Below are 15,524 nucleotides of genomic sequence, written 5' to 3' on the forward strand. Positions count from 1 at the left end.
TTAGCATTGACACAAGTGGTATCATCCAATTAAGCCAGTGACAAAAATGGAAATTTTGAAATAGCCTAAATGTCAAGGGCAATTGAGCAGTTTTGAACCCAATGAAATGGAATTTGCTGTGCCGAAGCCTAGATTTAAAATTGGAAGTTTGTCCTACATCTGAACGTTCTTCCTTAACTTTGCCGCAGTATAAAGTTTAGTCAGTAGAAAAGGTCAGTGGGCAGTGCCAAGTTAGCTGCCGCCTTACTGAAACGCAGTTCAAAACTGTCATTTGTGATACCTGCCTTTGCCTTTTTGGTGGGCCTATTTCCTGTATTTCTTCTTGTTCTGCAGCTTGTCTGAAAACCAGTCCCTGCTGAGGATGCCCCCTTGGGAGAATATCTGGCTCGTGGGCTCCATCTGCCTGTCCATGTCGCTCCACTTCCTCATCCTCTACGTCGAACCCTTGCCAGTAAGTGGTGGTGGGACCTGGGCAGGGGCCCGGCTGCCTGTCTGAGTCTGGGAGCTTGACGAGGCTTGTCTGTGTTTCAGCTTATCTTCCAGATAACTCCGCTGAATTTGACCCAGTGGCTGATGGTGCTGAAAATCTCCTTGCCTGTGATTCTAATGGACGAGACGCTCAAGTTTGTGGCCCGCAACTACCTGGAACCTGGTAAAGAGTGTGTGCAGCCCGCCACCAAAGCCTGCTCGTTCTCGGCATGCACCGATGGGGTTTCCTGGCCGTTCGTGCTGCTCATAATGCCCCTGGTGATCTGGGTATATAGCACAGACACTAACTTTAGTGATATGTTCTGGTCTTGACTGACAGTTTTACATAAAGAAGATGTTTAACTTAATCAATTAATTTTTTATTGTTTAAAGCAACTGTCTATTTCTGCTGAATTTCACATGAGCATATTCGCTGGTGATGGAGATTTCATACTCTAGGTTTTGTTTTGCTTTTTCTGACTCCAGTGGGGCAAGATTTTCCTTTTTTATACACATAATTAAAGTGTCCATTGACATGTACAGAGAACTAACACTATTTTATGCAAATATTTTTTTGTAGATGAAAAAGCATGTACAGTGTTCTGTTTAATACTCATCCTTGTATAAAAAAAAAAGTTGAGCCAGCAGACATTGTCAGCAAATTAATTGGCAGCAGATTTTAGGAAATGAATGTGTGTGGTTTTTTTCTCAAACAAAATAGCATGGATTTTGTCTTTTGCATGATCATCTGGATTTAATCTGAGATCACAGTCTAATTTTTATTCATAAGCCAATTTTTCTGCACTGGGCAGAGTACTGCTACCTCAGTCAGTATTTTTTGGTTTGCCACTCCCTCACCCACTCCGTTCACCTCCACCCCACCCCCACCCCCCACTCCCGGCCCCGCTCAGCTGCTTCTCCTGTAGGATTTCGATGGTTCTGTTTACATCAGTCTTAAGAGGTATGCCTGTTCTCGCTTGTGCAGAAAACATTGTTCCAGATTCAATTGACTGGGTTCATGTCCCCTCACGCAGTTTTTAAGGTTATTTATTTAAATGTGTAGTGTATTTTACTGTAACAGACATTGTTTTGCCAACACTGCCTATTTCAGTGGCACTTCACAATCTAGTTCTAAAAAATAAAATTTTTAAATGGACAGAAAATAACTGTCTTGTTTTTAACTCAAGTGGCTTAGCTTGACCTATGATAGATGTATTCAGCTCTCTCTTAAGTTTTTAGCTCAGATGTTTGGTTTGACTGTGCTTGAGGGGAAGAAGGATCCTGTTCTGCTGCATAGATAGTTGTAGGAATTTTATTTGTTAATGCATAGGCACTAATGGTCATCTGTGACACATTTTATGCAAGTTTCTGCTGGCCTGTTTTAGCCTGGTGTAAAGAACATAAGGGCAAGTGTGTGTGTGTGTGTGTGTGTGTGTATGTATGTGTGTGTATGTGTTTTGTAAAATCTGTAAATAGCACATGACCAAATGAACATATTGTATAGAACTATTTTTATTTGAATGTGGCACTAACCACCACCACCTTTAGTGTGATAAATGTTTGCGCATGTTCCAGATCAGTCTTACCAACAGTGTATAAGGCATTAACAGTCCTAACTGCGGTGTTTTCCTCCATTGCCTTCCAACATCCATCAACTAACGTGAGTATTCTCTGGATTCAGATGCTTTAGCCTAAAGGCGAATGCCGCCAAGTGAGCTAGCTGTATGACTAGTGAATAAGGTCCTCGCGTCAGACACTGCTGTGCTCCGTGGCTGTCCCCGAGAGCAGTGGGCATACAGTGTGTGCCGGCTGCACACACATGGTCAGGCTAGCTGCCTAGGACCCTGGCATCGCCAGATGTCGGGGAGGGCCTGAGGGAAGAGACATTTGTTGAGTTGGTCAGATTGACAGGCTGAGGGAGCTGTCCTTTGCTAGCACTAAGATGAGTCATAAAATCGTGTTTCTTTTGATCTTTGCTAGTTGCAAGGATTTGTCCCAGAACCTTGGTTCATTAAAAAGCTAGTGAAAGCAAGTAACTGAACTAATGAACTTATGCATCTGTAGGTCCTCTTAAATAAGCCACTCTTTTCACCATCTGAGTCACATCCTTTGTAGCTGAGACTTGGTCTTCTCTCTCCAGGGTATGTTAAAGCAGTTACTAGGGCATGGCTCTGCCCAGCCGGGAAACTAGCAGCTCTGTCGCAAAGGCGGCCTGGGCAGCAGCTTGTATTCAGTGGGCTCACACCTCCCTCCTTGTGAGGGCCTGAGTGTTGCTGTGAAGGTCCCTGGGCCCTGGTTACTGGGCCAGCCAGAAGACGCAGTGTGAATGCTGAGAGTCTGGGGGAAAGTTAACAAGTGTCAAGCAGGTCAAGGTGCTGCTGTGGTCTGAGGTCTGAGTATGAGGAGATAGAAGTGGAACATGAAGACTGACTAAATGGAGGGTCCTGCCTGGCTCACCGCGGCCTGTCGCAGAGGAAGGGGAGGTTGGTTTGAATGTTTAGCATCATAAAGTATAAAAAGAAATGGGCCAAGTGGACGAAATGCAAGGAGTGCATCTTGGCCGTACACCAAAACGGTGTCTGAGCTTGTCGGGTGGTGAGCTAGTCAATGGAAACCAAACTAACCGAATAGTCAGCTCTTTCCGACGCAGTTCCTGGATTTAGCGGCCTTTACATAATAAGTTGAATGGTGTGGGCCGCTCTAGGAGATGTGCACAGCCTCAGATGGCCCTGGGCTGGCCGTTGCCTTGTGGTTTCTTAGCTTCAGTCCCGTCCAGCCCACGGAGGCAGTTTGGGCACCACTTCCCTCAGCCCAGACGGCTGGGAGTGGGGAGGACACTCTGCTGCCTCAAGCAGGTCCCCTTGTCTGCTCTGCTTCAGGCTTCACCTCTGAAAAACATGTCGGCATCAGTGCCCCCTCAGCGGTGGTTTCGCTGTGGGCGCATCCCTGGGCTCAGGCCTCCCTCCTGCAGGGAGTCGCAGCTGCCCAGCCCCACCCCCGCCCGGCACCTGCAGGAAGGCACTGTGGGTCTGTTCTGCCACCATCAGCAACTTGATGGGGCAGTGCCTTCCTCAGCTCCTGCCTGAAACACTTTCCCCCTGGGTCTGTGGCCCATCCCATAAGTCGTCTTCTTGCCACCCCGTGCTCACCCAGCCTCTTTGATGCAGCTTTGCCCAGAAGATGGCAATCTCACACGTCCCCTCCCAGGGACACCTCCGGCAGCTCGTTCTGCACCTGTACCTTGCTAGTAATAAGGCACTGTTAGAGCTGCGTGAGGCCACAGCCAAGCAGGGCATTTGCCAGCCTCCTTCACAAGCAGCTGCTACCACCTCACCCTCCAGCTGGGGCCTTGGACCCCCGAAGGTCTGTGTGGTAGGCAGCCCTCAGCAGTATGAGGCCATGAGCTGCTCAGTGTCTGCCAAGCACCCGCCCACGGCCCAGAGCCACAGCCTGCTGCATCCTCAAAGCCAAGTCCACCATTGCCTTTTTAATTTAACCACCAAATTCTGTCAAAGCCACCACCCTGCAGTGAACAATGAGGGCCACCTACAGCCTTCTTTCTTGAAGGGGAGCAGTGATAAGCAGTGCGTACAGCAGTTCCCCGCCGGGACTGGGCAGAGCGAGGCCTGCAGCCCGGAGGCTGCCCCTGGGGAGGGGCGGGGGCAGGGCGCCAGAGGCTTGGCGCTGCCACACCGCTCACTTCTGCTTCCGCTCCCTTCCCTCTGCACTGCTAACCGAAGAACTGTCCTTCCCTCCTGTCTCTCTCCTGTTACACCCAAAGCAATTAAGTGTCTGCCTGATGGGATTCTCCTGTGAGCTTGGGGGGTGGGGGGACTTTGCTCTGTAGCCAGATGACGTGAGAGGTCTGTGCAGCCAAGCTAGTGCTTCTAGATGCTACCCTGTGTGGGCAGTGCCTCAGGGACAGTTCATCAGAAATGCTGGTCTTGAAATCTTAAAAGATCAAACTGAATAGCCCCTTTTATCTGTCACTGTTAACTTTAGTTACTCTAACATTTCCTCCCCATATTTCGTAAAGCTGATTTCTTTCCTCTTTCTTTCCTTTTCAGCAATACTGGAGTAACCGCTTCCTAAACCATTTTGCAGAAATGTAAGGGTGTTCGGTTGCGTGCATGTGCGTTTTTAGCAACACATCTACCAGCCCTCTGCATGATTGATGTTGGGGGGAAAGATAAGTAGAAAAAAGTCCCCAACTCATTGTGTGTTATGTGGAGGAAACGTGTATTACCAATGGGGTTTTTAGCTTTTAAATCAAAATAATTACAAGTGTACAATTTAGCTTAATGAATCAGAAAGCCTCTCCAGAGAATTTTGGTTTCTTTGCTGCAAGAAGAATGAGTTTCTGAAATCTCATCCAAGAACTTAGAAGCCATCAGCCAAGTCTCCATATTTCTCTGTGCAAAATGTCATAGCTTATATAAATGTACAAATTCAATATTCAGTTGTAATGCATGCCTTCAGTTGTAAGTAGCCAGATTTCTCTATGGTGTCATTGAAACATGCTACTTTTTAATTGGCCCTGTACAGTTCTGCTTATTTATAAATATTGAAAACACTACAGGTGTTGAATGGTTAAAATGTAGGCCTCCAGTTCATGACCAGTTATTTTTTGAGTGTGCAAACAGCTATTTTGCACTGTATTAAATGTAACTTATTTAATGAAACCAGAAGCAGTAGACAGATGTTGGTGCAATACAAATATTGTGATGCATTTATCTTAATAAAATGCTAAATGTCAGTTTATCACAACGCATGTTTGACTTTAGACTGTAAATAGAGCAGTTGTTTATTTCTGTGCTGATGGCAACAAGCGTTGCACAGACATGGTTTCAGGAAAATAAATCTATTCTACGATAAGTTCACGGTGTGGTGGTGACTGCTCTGTGGGAGGGGCAGGCGATGTGCGTCGAGGGCCCCGGCCCCGCACCTGGAGCAGTTTTACCCTTATGTGCCTAAGAGGAACAAGAACTTCGTAGACTGGATTTCTGGGTGGGAGAACAGAGTGGTAGGAGGTCTGTTCATGTGACAAGGTATGGGGAGAGCTGAGTGTCATCAGTGGGGTTTTCGGAGCTAATTAACATGATTAAACAGCAGCTTGGAGATGTAGCAATGGAGAGATGCTTCTAATATTCAGTTACAAAATATAAAAGTCTACATTCCTGTTGGTGATGGTTACTTAGTGCTTATCTGCCAGGGGTTGGGCCTTTCTAAATTCTCTGAAGTGATTAATCACTTTTAAAAAATCAGGAATGTGACGATAGATGATTCTATCAATTGATTCTATAAACCTGATAAACATAAGGCCTATCGACTCTCCAGATACAGATAACACTTGATAAAATTTAACATCCATTCTTGACTATTTGTAACTCTCATTTTATAACAATGAAAAATAAGTCAGAAGTATTGAAACACCAGAATTACACTCACCATCCACTGTTGCCCACCACTTAGCACTGGTTCTGGAGCCGTGGCCATCAGACAAACAGAAAACACCTAAGGGAACAAAAGCAACAAGGGCCCTACTGGATCCCTGGGAACGTCTTAGGAAAGTTTAATTTGGGGAGAACTGACATCTTAATGTGAAGAATATGTGATTCATATGTTAATGAAACATGAAAATACCAACAGGCATTTTAATCAAACGGGTAGTAGTTTGGTAGATAAAAGTAGAGTTATGTCAGTGGTCATCTGGCCCAATTGCAAATGGATCAGAAGATTTGAAAAATGAAAGTACATCCTCTAAAGGAAAATGGCTAAATGATATAAACGAAAGGAAACTTGAACGGCTTATAAATATGAAAACATGTTCAACTTCCCTGGCAAATTAAAATCTGAGAGACCATTTCACGTCCACGAACTGACAAAAGAGTTCTAATGCCAGGGATGGGGGAGTGGGCCCTCCTTACACAGAACGGCCTGCTATCTAGTGAATACACAGATGCTCTTATTCCAACCCAGCAGACCTACCTTAAAGAATTCCTCATAGCATAAGATGTGTACAGAAGTATTGGAAACAACCGAAGTGACCCACAGCAGGAAAAATGGGTAAGTACCTTTGAGGCATATTGAAATCGAACTCCACAGCAATGAAAATAAACGAACTGCAGGTATCGACAGCTTGATCTCCCTGCATAGTGAAACTAAGCATAACTTCAAAAGACGCAAAACGGCATCGTGCAATACTTACTCCCTTACCTGGCCTGTGGGCCGCTGTCCACCTGTGCCAAGGTGTATGCCCTAGAGCATAAATCAGTGCACAGCTACATGAGAAATGCACGCACACGCGTCAGGTGAACTAAGCCTGAGGTGGCTTTACATTTGGGTGTAAACGCCTCATTTCCAGGTGGACCAGTGTCAAACCGTTCAATAATGAGTTCAGAGACACTGGCCACAGGGGAGGTGATGGGATGGTGATTAGTTCCAGGAGGGCAGGCGGGCAGAGTGGGCAGAGCTGTTCCATCAGTAATGCTTGGGTATGGAGGTGATCATGATGCCTGTTTGTCTGAGATTTGTTTTTTAAAGTAAACCATAAAAGTACGATGAGAACATGGAAGATGGAGAAAGCACGACGCACAATCCTGGAAGAAGAGTGATAAATTGACTACATAAAAATGTAAAAATTCCAAAACAATACACCTCTCTAGAGTTAGGAAAATAGATTTGATATGCATATGACAGTGAATTCCCTTCATGTGTGATTGACAGAGATCAGAGTTTGAGACTGATCTCTCTCCTTTGTAGCTGGCATTAGGAAATATTCTCATGCCGATGGTGCGACTAAACTGGCCCAATCTCCAGAGGGCGATTTGACAATATCTGAGATTTTTAAACATCTATATCCTTTGATTAAGCACTTCATTTTGGTGAAATGTTCACACGTTCACAAAAACAAAAATAATCCTGATGCACTGTTGTATCAAAAGGTTGGAAATGACCTGAATACCCATCAATAGGCAAGAGGTTGAATAAACTAAACATTAATACTATGGAATATTATGCCGTCCTCAAAAGACACAAGGTAAATCTGTGTGAATCAGCAAGGATGACGCCAGTATGTGTTGTCTGCCCAGTAAAATGTTCAAGGGCAGAGCAGTTAGTATAATAGTCTCATTCGGTTTTAAAAATGAACGGGGAGAAGTTAACAGTTTCCAGAAATGATTGGCTGCTGAGAATAACTGAAAATGCTATGATATAGATGGCAGATGGTGGGAGCCAGGCTTCCCACTTTGGGAGTGGGAGGTTACAGATAAGGAAGCGGAGGCGGCTAGAATGAATTCCATTTGGAGAAATCAGAAGGAACTCATGCTCAGCTTCATATTGATATAGACAAGTCCCTATCAATACTAAGTCCATAAGTTCTTTCTGATTTTGTGCATATACACGTGTATTTCCTAGCACTGTCAACTGAGAGGGTCGAGAAGCAAAGCTACTCCAGTAGCGATGAGCACACTTAGCTCCCATTTTCAGGTTTCTAATAATACTCTCTGACAAAGGGGATCAAGTGTTCTTGGAGAAATGGCTGATTCTAGGGCTGGGGCAGAAAATGGATAGCATGTGCCCGAACAACACGGCGGCACCAGAGAGTAAGGAAGGGCTCGGAAGCGAAACGACGCTCGATGGCACAGGAGCCGATGGAAAAGGCCCTGAATGGCCAAAGCTGGAGCAATCTGAGAAGCAAAGTAGTACTGGATTATAATCCAAAGTATAAAATAAGTATCCATGAGTCCATGTCGATATAAATAAAGCGGGGGGGTGGGGAGGAGGAGGTAGGGGGAACCAGAAATCTCCCATACAGAATTCTGTGTAGATACTTCGCCCTCAAGGGGTGAAGCGTAATTCTCCGTTCCTTAAGCTGTGCACAGTGACCTGCCGTACAGTGCAGACGGGAAAAGTAACCCACAGTGGAGAAAGCTGGCAGACACTACCTCAGCCCAGTGATGTCATCTTGAGAGCACGTCCCCTTAACGTGAAGTGATAAGAATGGCATTTTACCTGTGGTCTTACTCCCCAAAACATAGAACCTCAGTCTAATCAAAGGGGAAAGCATCTGACAAACCTGAAGACATTCTGCAATACCTGACTGGTACTCCTTAAGGCTCTCAAAGTCATCAGAAACAAGGAAAATCTGAGAAACTGTCATAGCCAGGAGGAGCCTAAGGACATGTGAACTAAATGTAATATGGTGTGCTGGGTAGGATCCTGGAACAGAAAGAGGAAAAAAAACGAAGGAAATCTGAATAAACTATGGACCCTTTCTAATAATAGCGTATACATATTGGTCCATAATAATAGAGAAGTGTGACAAACGTACCATATTGTTGTAAAATGTTTACAATAGGGGAAGCTATTATAAACAGTCTGGGGCATATGCGAACCTTCTGTACTCTCTGCTCAATTTTTCTGTAAGTCTCAAGATATTCTAAAATAAAAGGTTTATTTTTAAATGCTGTGATAAATATTTTTTAAACCCTCATAGAAGCGTCAAAGAACTACATGATAGTACAGAATCTCCAGGCCAGAATCTAAGAGAAAGCAAGAGAGGTCATCAGAACATCCAAGGTCACTTTTCTCCCGGTGGCATCTACCTAGCCACACAGACTAAGCTGTGAAACAAGCAAGGTTTTGAGAACTCGGAGTGAAAAAGGCAAAATCAAAATCCAGGGCCCACAAAAAGTGGGAAGTCTCACAGGACATTAAGCTGTGACCCCAAAGGACTAACACTGCAGAGTAAGGGCAAAGCAGAAGTGAACTGGCCCTCCTTCTCAAAACTCGAAGGCCGTAGGCAGCGTTGCCTTGGTGCTGAGCAGAACCAGGAAAGCATGCCGCACCCCACCGCCCGCTGCCACCCCAGAGTGCGTGGAAACACTGGCAGCTGAGAGTCTGCAGGCCAAGCTCCATCTTAATCATGGGCTGTGAAACCTCCAGGCTTGAACTGAAAGTGTCTGGCAGCGCCCTGAGCACCAGGCAGAGATAAATGTAAACCCTCCCTAGAGGAAGGCGCCTTTGTCTTATGTCTGGGGAGATCCACACAATTATTTTTCAAAGCGCATACAGTAAAAGATACCAAATACACAAGAAAACACGGTACCAAGAGTGAGTGCCAGCAGAAATACACATGACAGATCCACCCAGACTTCACATATTGGAAGTATCAGATACAGATCATCCATGCTTACAGTACTCCGCCTTATCCATGGAGGTCTTGGGGGGAGAAAAAGAACTGGAAAATATGGAAGAAAGGTTAAAATATTTGGAAAATAAACTGAGAAAGGTGACAAAATCAAACATACATTTTAAAGTTTTAGAAGGCAAGTATGAGAAAAGTATTGTTTGAAGAGATAATGGCTGAGAATTTTCTAGAACAGATAAAACAGTAATCCATAGATGCAAGAATCCCAATAAATCACAAACAGGAAAAATTAAAAATCCAGCCCTAGACATAGTATAGTGAACTGCAGAAAACCAAAGGCAAAGAGAAAAATTTTAAAGCAACAGAGGGGGGTGAAAAAAAAGGCATTACTTTTAAAAGAGTGACAGGCCACTGCTGACTTCGCGACAGTCAGTGGAGACCAGAAAACAGTGGAATGACAGCTTTATATGCTGAAAGAAATTACTGGCAATCTAGAATTCCAAACCTGGAGAAAATAAATATACAGTATTTCAAGAATCAAGGGAAAATAAAGATTTCAGACAAACAAAAACAAGAGTTCTTCATCAACAGACTCACACCAAGGGAAATTCTAGAAGGGGACAGACGTAACTCGTCTAAGCCACCTGAGGGTCTCCGTCGGGCAGCAGCATGGGGAAGATACTGGCCAGCTTCGGACGGAGCTACACGGGAAGGTGTGCTGCTGTTCCTGGGGTGACCGCTACAAGACAGAACCAGGGGCAGGACTAACAAATCGACAGAAGGAAAAAACAAAAGAAAGCTGAAAATAACAAATAGAAACGATAGTAGAAGATGACAGAGCCAACCCCAAATATAACCAACAACAACATTGTAAGAATATACTAAACATGTTATTCCTGTCGCTCTATTTCTGAAAGAGTGACCCAGATGTTCCTGTCTGGAAAACTGGTCTGTGCTCCTCACGTGATCCCCGCAGCAGGAAGAGACTCACATGTCTCGCAGTCAGCTAGGAAGCTGGGTTGGCTGCTTTTCCATCAAAATTACTGTATAAGTTATAAAACGTATTTTATATGTTTGGAAACTACGCAGAATGCCTTGATTCAGGACTAAAAATGTACCAAGTGGTAACATTGATCTCTCTTTGATACTTATACATCCTGACCTGTTAAGAAACAGATTTCATTGAAAACAAAGTGCACGCTTTAAATGAAGTTCGCTGACGGACTGACTATGCAACGACAAAAAGAGGGTGATGGACACACACGAACTTACATAATTTCAGGTTACCTCTGGAAAAATGCCCAAGAAACTAGTCAGGATGGGAGAATTCACCATCTGCCCTTTTGAAAATTGTGAATCTAACGTAAAAATATTTTTAATTTTTTTCAGATGGTCTATATTAAATTATAGACCATCTGAAACTAACAATTTTGTGGAAGTACAAAGAGCTGAGAAGAATCAAAACACTGTTAAAAATGAGGTCAGGGTGTCTTGCTCTTCCAAATACCAATTTTTATAAAGCTATAGCAATGAAGACAGTGTAGTGTGGGGGCTGGGATAGAAAAGCTGACTGGTGGTACGAGACAGAGCTCGGAAACAGGTACGCTCTAGGAATCCATGATCTGTGACCCAGCTGGCATTACAGCTCAGTGGGAAGAGCAAGTAATTTTTCAATAACTGGTAGTTATGCATGTTTAAATATAAATTTTAAAAATCAATAAAATTAGATCCCTATCTCACATCATACATATTGGGAGATTATATTTTTAACTAGAGATAAGGAAGGATTTTGTAAGAATTAGAAAATGTAACCATAAAGGAAAGACTGATAAATCCAACTACATTAAAATTAAGACCCTCTGTTGATCAAAAGACACCATTAAGAGAATGAAAGGGTAAGCCACAAACTGGAAGAACATATTTGCAGCTCATATTCTGAATTATATCTTATAACAACTTCTGTGAATTAATAAGTACCCCAACAAAAAGTGGGTAAAAGGAATTTCACAGAAAAGAAAGCTGAAGTAGTTTCTAAACACATGAAATGCTTGATTTTGCTATAAAACAAAAAAATGTAATTTAAAAGCACTGTCATCTCACACCTGCTGTGTTGGAGAAAATTAAGGTTTGATAATAGATGCGGTGAAGGAGTGGGACGAAGAACCTCAGGTGTACATATAAATCTGCACAAATTCTTTGGAAAACAGTTTGACAATATCTGGGAAAACTGAGCCTGCACATAGCCTACACCCATCAATTCCACCTACGGATATAACCCTTCTTATGCACACTAGGAAATACATACAGAAATATACACAGTGGCAGCGTTTAAAACAAAAATAGCAGAAACAACTAGCAGAAGTGTTTATCAATGGCAAATCAATAAGATGGGAGTGATATATATATGATAAAAATAGATTTATATATCTCATATAACATGTGATATATATAATATTCCACTGCAGGAATATATATATATGTATGTGTGTGTGTGTATATATATACACACACACACATATATATGTGTGTGTGTGTGTGTATATATATATATAGCAATAAAAATGAATGCGGTATCCTACAAAATACCCGACCAGTCCTCAAAATCGTCAAGGTCATCAAAAACAAAGACAGTCTAAGAAACTTTCATAGCAAGAGGAGCCTAAGGAGAGATGATAACTAATAGTAATGTGCTATCTTGGATGGGGTCCTAGGACAGAAAAAGAACATTAGGTAAAAAGTAAGAAAATTTGAATAAACTATGGACTTTTGTTAATAATATGTCAGTCTTGGTTCATTCATTGTAATACACCATACTGTGTGCAGGGTATGTGGGAACGCTCTGTACTATCCACTGGATCTTTCTGTAAATCTAAAACTGCTCTAAAAAATAAAAATAATGTCTGTCAAAGGGGAATGAGTTGTAGCAGCAATAGGGATCAATTTTTAAAATCATGTTAAGCAAAAGACATGAAAAATACAGACGACGTGACTCCATTTACGTTAAGTTCAAGAACAAGCAAATAAATATTGTTTAGGATAAACACATGGTAAAACTAAAATTACGAAATAATAGTATTATAAGTGAGAAAAAAAGAGCTCAGCATTTGCCCAAGGTCCACGGAACTTCCAGGACCAGAAAATAAAGGAAGAACAAAATTCAGATCAGTGGTCACCTCCGGCAGGGTAGGGGCAGGGGTGGGAGGCGAGAGTGAGTGAATGGGCTGGGATAGGTCTGGACACACGCCGGGCTTCTGGGATTGTGGAAACCTATTTCCTGTCCTGAGTGGAATGCACATGTGTGTTTTATCTGTGACTTTTAGCATATGTCCTGCCGAAGTGAGCAAAATGTGACTTTTTAAACATTATGTATGTTGTCATATACTTCTATATGTATGCTATATTTCACAAATTTAATTTTTATTTAAAAAGAAATGTTTCCCCAGCCTGAGCAGGCGCTGGTCCTGGGCAGCTGCTCTCCTGGGTCTCCTTAAGGGTGTCTCCTGGGTCTCCTTAAGGGTGTCTTCACCTCCCAGGTGGCTCCCCCAGCCTCCCCTCCTGGAACACATGGCTGGCTTGAGTATAGAGAAGTTCCAGAGAAGGCTCCAGAGGTGAAGTAACCACAGGGCCAGGTCTGTCCTGTCCCATCCCACTGCCAGGCTCAGCCCAGAGTGGCGTGGGAGTGAGCAACAGCCGGGGCCTGTGAGGATTTTGGAGGTCGGCCCGTTTGGCCCATCAAGGATGGGGCACCGCCGAGGCTGGAGGACGGAGGCCTCTCTCGGGACAGATCCCTGTTTGCTGAGTTCCCACTCAATTCCTGAACAAAATCCCCACTGCCCCAAGGGACTGACAAGGGAGATGGGCCAGAGGGCCCAGTGGGATGAAGTCATGGATTAAAGATGATCCAAAAAGTAAAAAATAATGTTCCTGGGCCCATGCAGGACTAGACCTGGCACTGACGGGGTTTCAGGGTGAATCTGTTGATCTAGTGCCAAAGGGGACCCAGCCCCTGGGCCGGAGAGCAAGGCTCAGGGCCACAGGTCCAAAAGGACCGAGGTTTCGCTTTGGGAGGCTGCTCCCCTCCGTGGCCACACAGCCAAGCGACAGCAACCTGAGGCTTCACCTGGTGGTGGAGAGAGGCCCTCCCTCTGAGAGGCTTGGCCCTGCTAGTGGGGAAAGTAGGGTTCCTTTAAAGGGACCCTGAAGGAAAGATGGGGGGACTCAGAAAGGACACGAGTAGCCAGCGACAACCCCCACACATAACACAATAAAACCCAGCAAGCACACAGTCACCCCCAGCACTAAAGCAGATGAGATGTGACCTCAGCCCGGGAAATATGCCCCAACCAGAGCCAGCAAGGGCTGTCCTATGGGGGAAGGGGCCCCAAATCCCAAAGGCCCAAGGGAGCGAAGGCAGAGGCCTTGGTGGACCTCACCTGAGTCCACCACAAGCTACCAACTCCTGTGAGGGGAAGTGAAGGAGTTTCAGGGAGTGGGAGGGACTGGGAGGGACTGGGAGGGACTGGGAAAGACTAGGGGCTGCACCTGGTTTGCTCCTAACCTGAAGCCAACGGAGGACTGACTCCCTGGGTGGACAGGGCAGCTGAGGGAGGTCGCAGGGCCAGAGTGGGCTTGCCCCCTCACTGCAGAGAGAAGATCAGACGGCTGAAGTTCCCCAAAAGATCACTCTGAAATCCCCCTCCTGGTAATTTACCCAAAGAAGGAAAAAGCTGTGAGCACAAAAGTCACTAGAGGTTTGTTTATATAGAGACAGACACTGGAAGATTTAAGTGGCTGGCGGAGCTGCTTTGTTACAGGGCTGCCCTTGCTAGACAGTCTGGCAGCCTTTAAATCTCGCCCGCCTGAGGACCGCAGATGCCCGCGGGTGTGCTTAGGGCCATTTTCCCTTTAACAGACCTGAGAGTTGTGCAGAGATCACAGTTAGGAGCATACTGAGGCTCCAGAGGGAGAAACTCTGGGCAGACAAAAACAGCCAACGTGCTCAAGACTCAGTTTGCTTATCTATAAAGTGGGGCTAATTCCACCCATGGTTCAAGGGCATGAGGCTAAAATGTGATAACGAGGGCAAAGGGTTCACCTGGTGGCCGGGCCCAGAGGAGTGCCAAGAAATAGCAGCCCAAGCAAGCCCAAATGGTGGCATATTTCTCACATATAAGACTGGAGAGAAACGAGAACACTGATGACGCCGACGTGGGCGAGACTGAGAAACAAGCACTCCCGCCTGCTGCTGGAGAGCAGCCTCGCGGAGTCCACCAAAGCCTTCAACGAACACGCTCTGAGACCCAGAAACTTCGCTACGAGGAACCTGACCTCTGCAAGGAAATATGTTCGTGACAGTGCAGACTGCAGTGATTAGACAGGAAACTGGAAACGAGCGCCCCCCAATGGCAGAAGGGCTACAGAAACTGTGCCGCCCGCAGAATGGGATTCTGTGACACTGGCACAAGAGCACGTGGACAGCGCTGGCCAGAATTTCACTTCACTGTGTGCACAGCATTTCAGTATAATTTACATATATGTACCATTAGTTAAAAGCTCAAAACCATTTTTCTAAAGGTAGCGTCAGAAACTTATTTTGAAGAGACACAGATTCAGTAGAGATTGGGAAGTAGACATTTTTTATTTTATACCTTTCTCTGAAATTTGTTAACCATGTGTTTGTTTTAAGGAAAAACACCACAGGTCCAAAATGGCATCATTCATGCGAAAAGCCCATGACACCAAACCTAGATTTAATGCCTGATCTAACTGCAGTTTCAACCTCTTCCAGAGACATAATCTTGACCAGTCCAGAATTTTCTGGTTAAATACCAGTAAGGTAATCCATCACATGGGCCCCTCTCCACTTCCCATATTTGAAAGGTAAAAACTTTTCCCCTTCTCTTCC

General features: G+C 44.6%; 2 protein-coding genes across 3 annotated transcripts in view; one reads left to right on the forward strand and one right to left on the reverse strand.

The window, feature by feature from the left end:
* ATP2A2 (ATPase sarcoplasmic/endoplasmic reticulum Ca2+ transporting 2) overlaps positions 1 to 5,343 on the forward strand; it is a 46,987-nt gene extending 41,644 nt beyond the window's left edge. The window contains exons 20-21 of the mRNA XM_006910020.2: positions 334 to 451; positions 532 to 5,343. Of these exons, the coding sequence (XP_006910082.1) occupies positions 334 to 451; positions 532 to 801 (388 nt within the window). The 3' untranslated portion in view covers positions 802 to 5,343. The remainder of the gene's footprint in view (positions 1 to 333; positions 452 to 531) is intronic.
* Positions 1 to 15,524, reverse strand: part of ANAPC7 (anaphase promoting complex subunit 7) — a 40,048-nt gene that overhangs the window by 2,171 nt on the left and 22,353 nt on the right. Inside the window, exons 11-12 of one of the 2 annotated variants that reach the window (XM_025045522.1) lie at positions 5,917 to 5,982; positions 3,219 to 3,356 (exon numbers count right to left, since the gene is read on the reverse strand). In XM_025045522.1, coding sequence (XP_024901290.1) covers positions 5,964 to 5,982 — 19 coding nt within the window. In that variant the 3' untranslated portion in view covers positions 3,219 to 3,356; positions 5,917 to 5,963. Of the gene's footprint in view, positions 1 to 3,218; positions 3,357 to 5,916; positions 5,983 to 15,524 lie in introns of those variants that run through there. The other variant, XM_025045523.1, reaches the window with a different exon arrangement.

This window comes from Pteropus alecto, unplaced genomic scaffold (genome assembly GCF_000325575.1).
Source record: "Pteropus alecto unplaced genomic scaffold, ASM32557v1 scaffold213, whole genome shotgun sequence".
Lineage (NCBI taxonomy): Eukaryota > Metazoa > Chordata > Mammalia > Chiroptera > Pteropodidae > Pteropus > Pteropus alecto.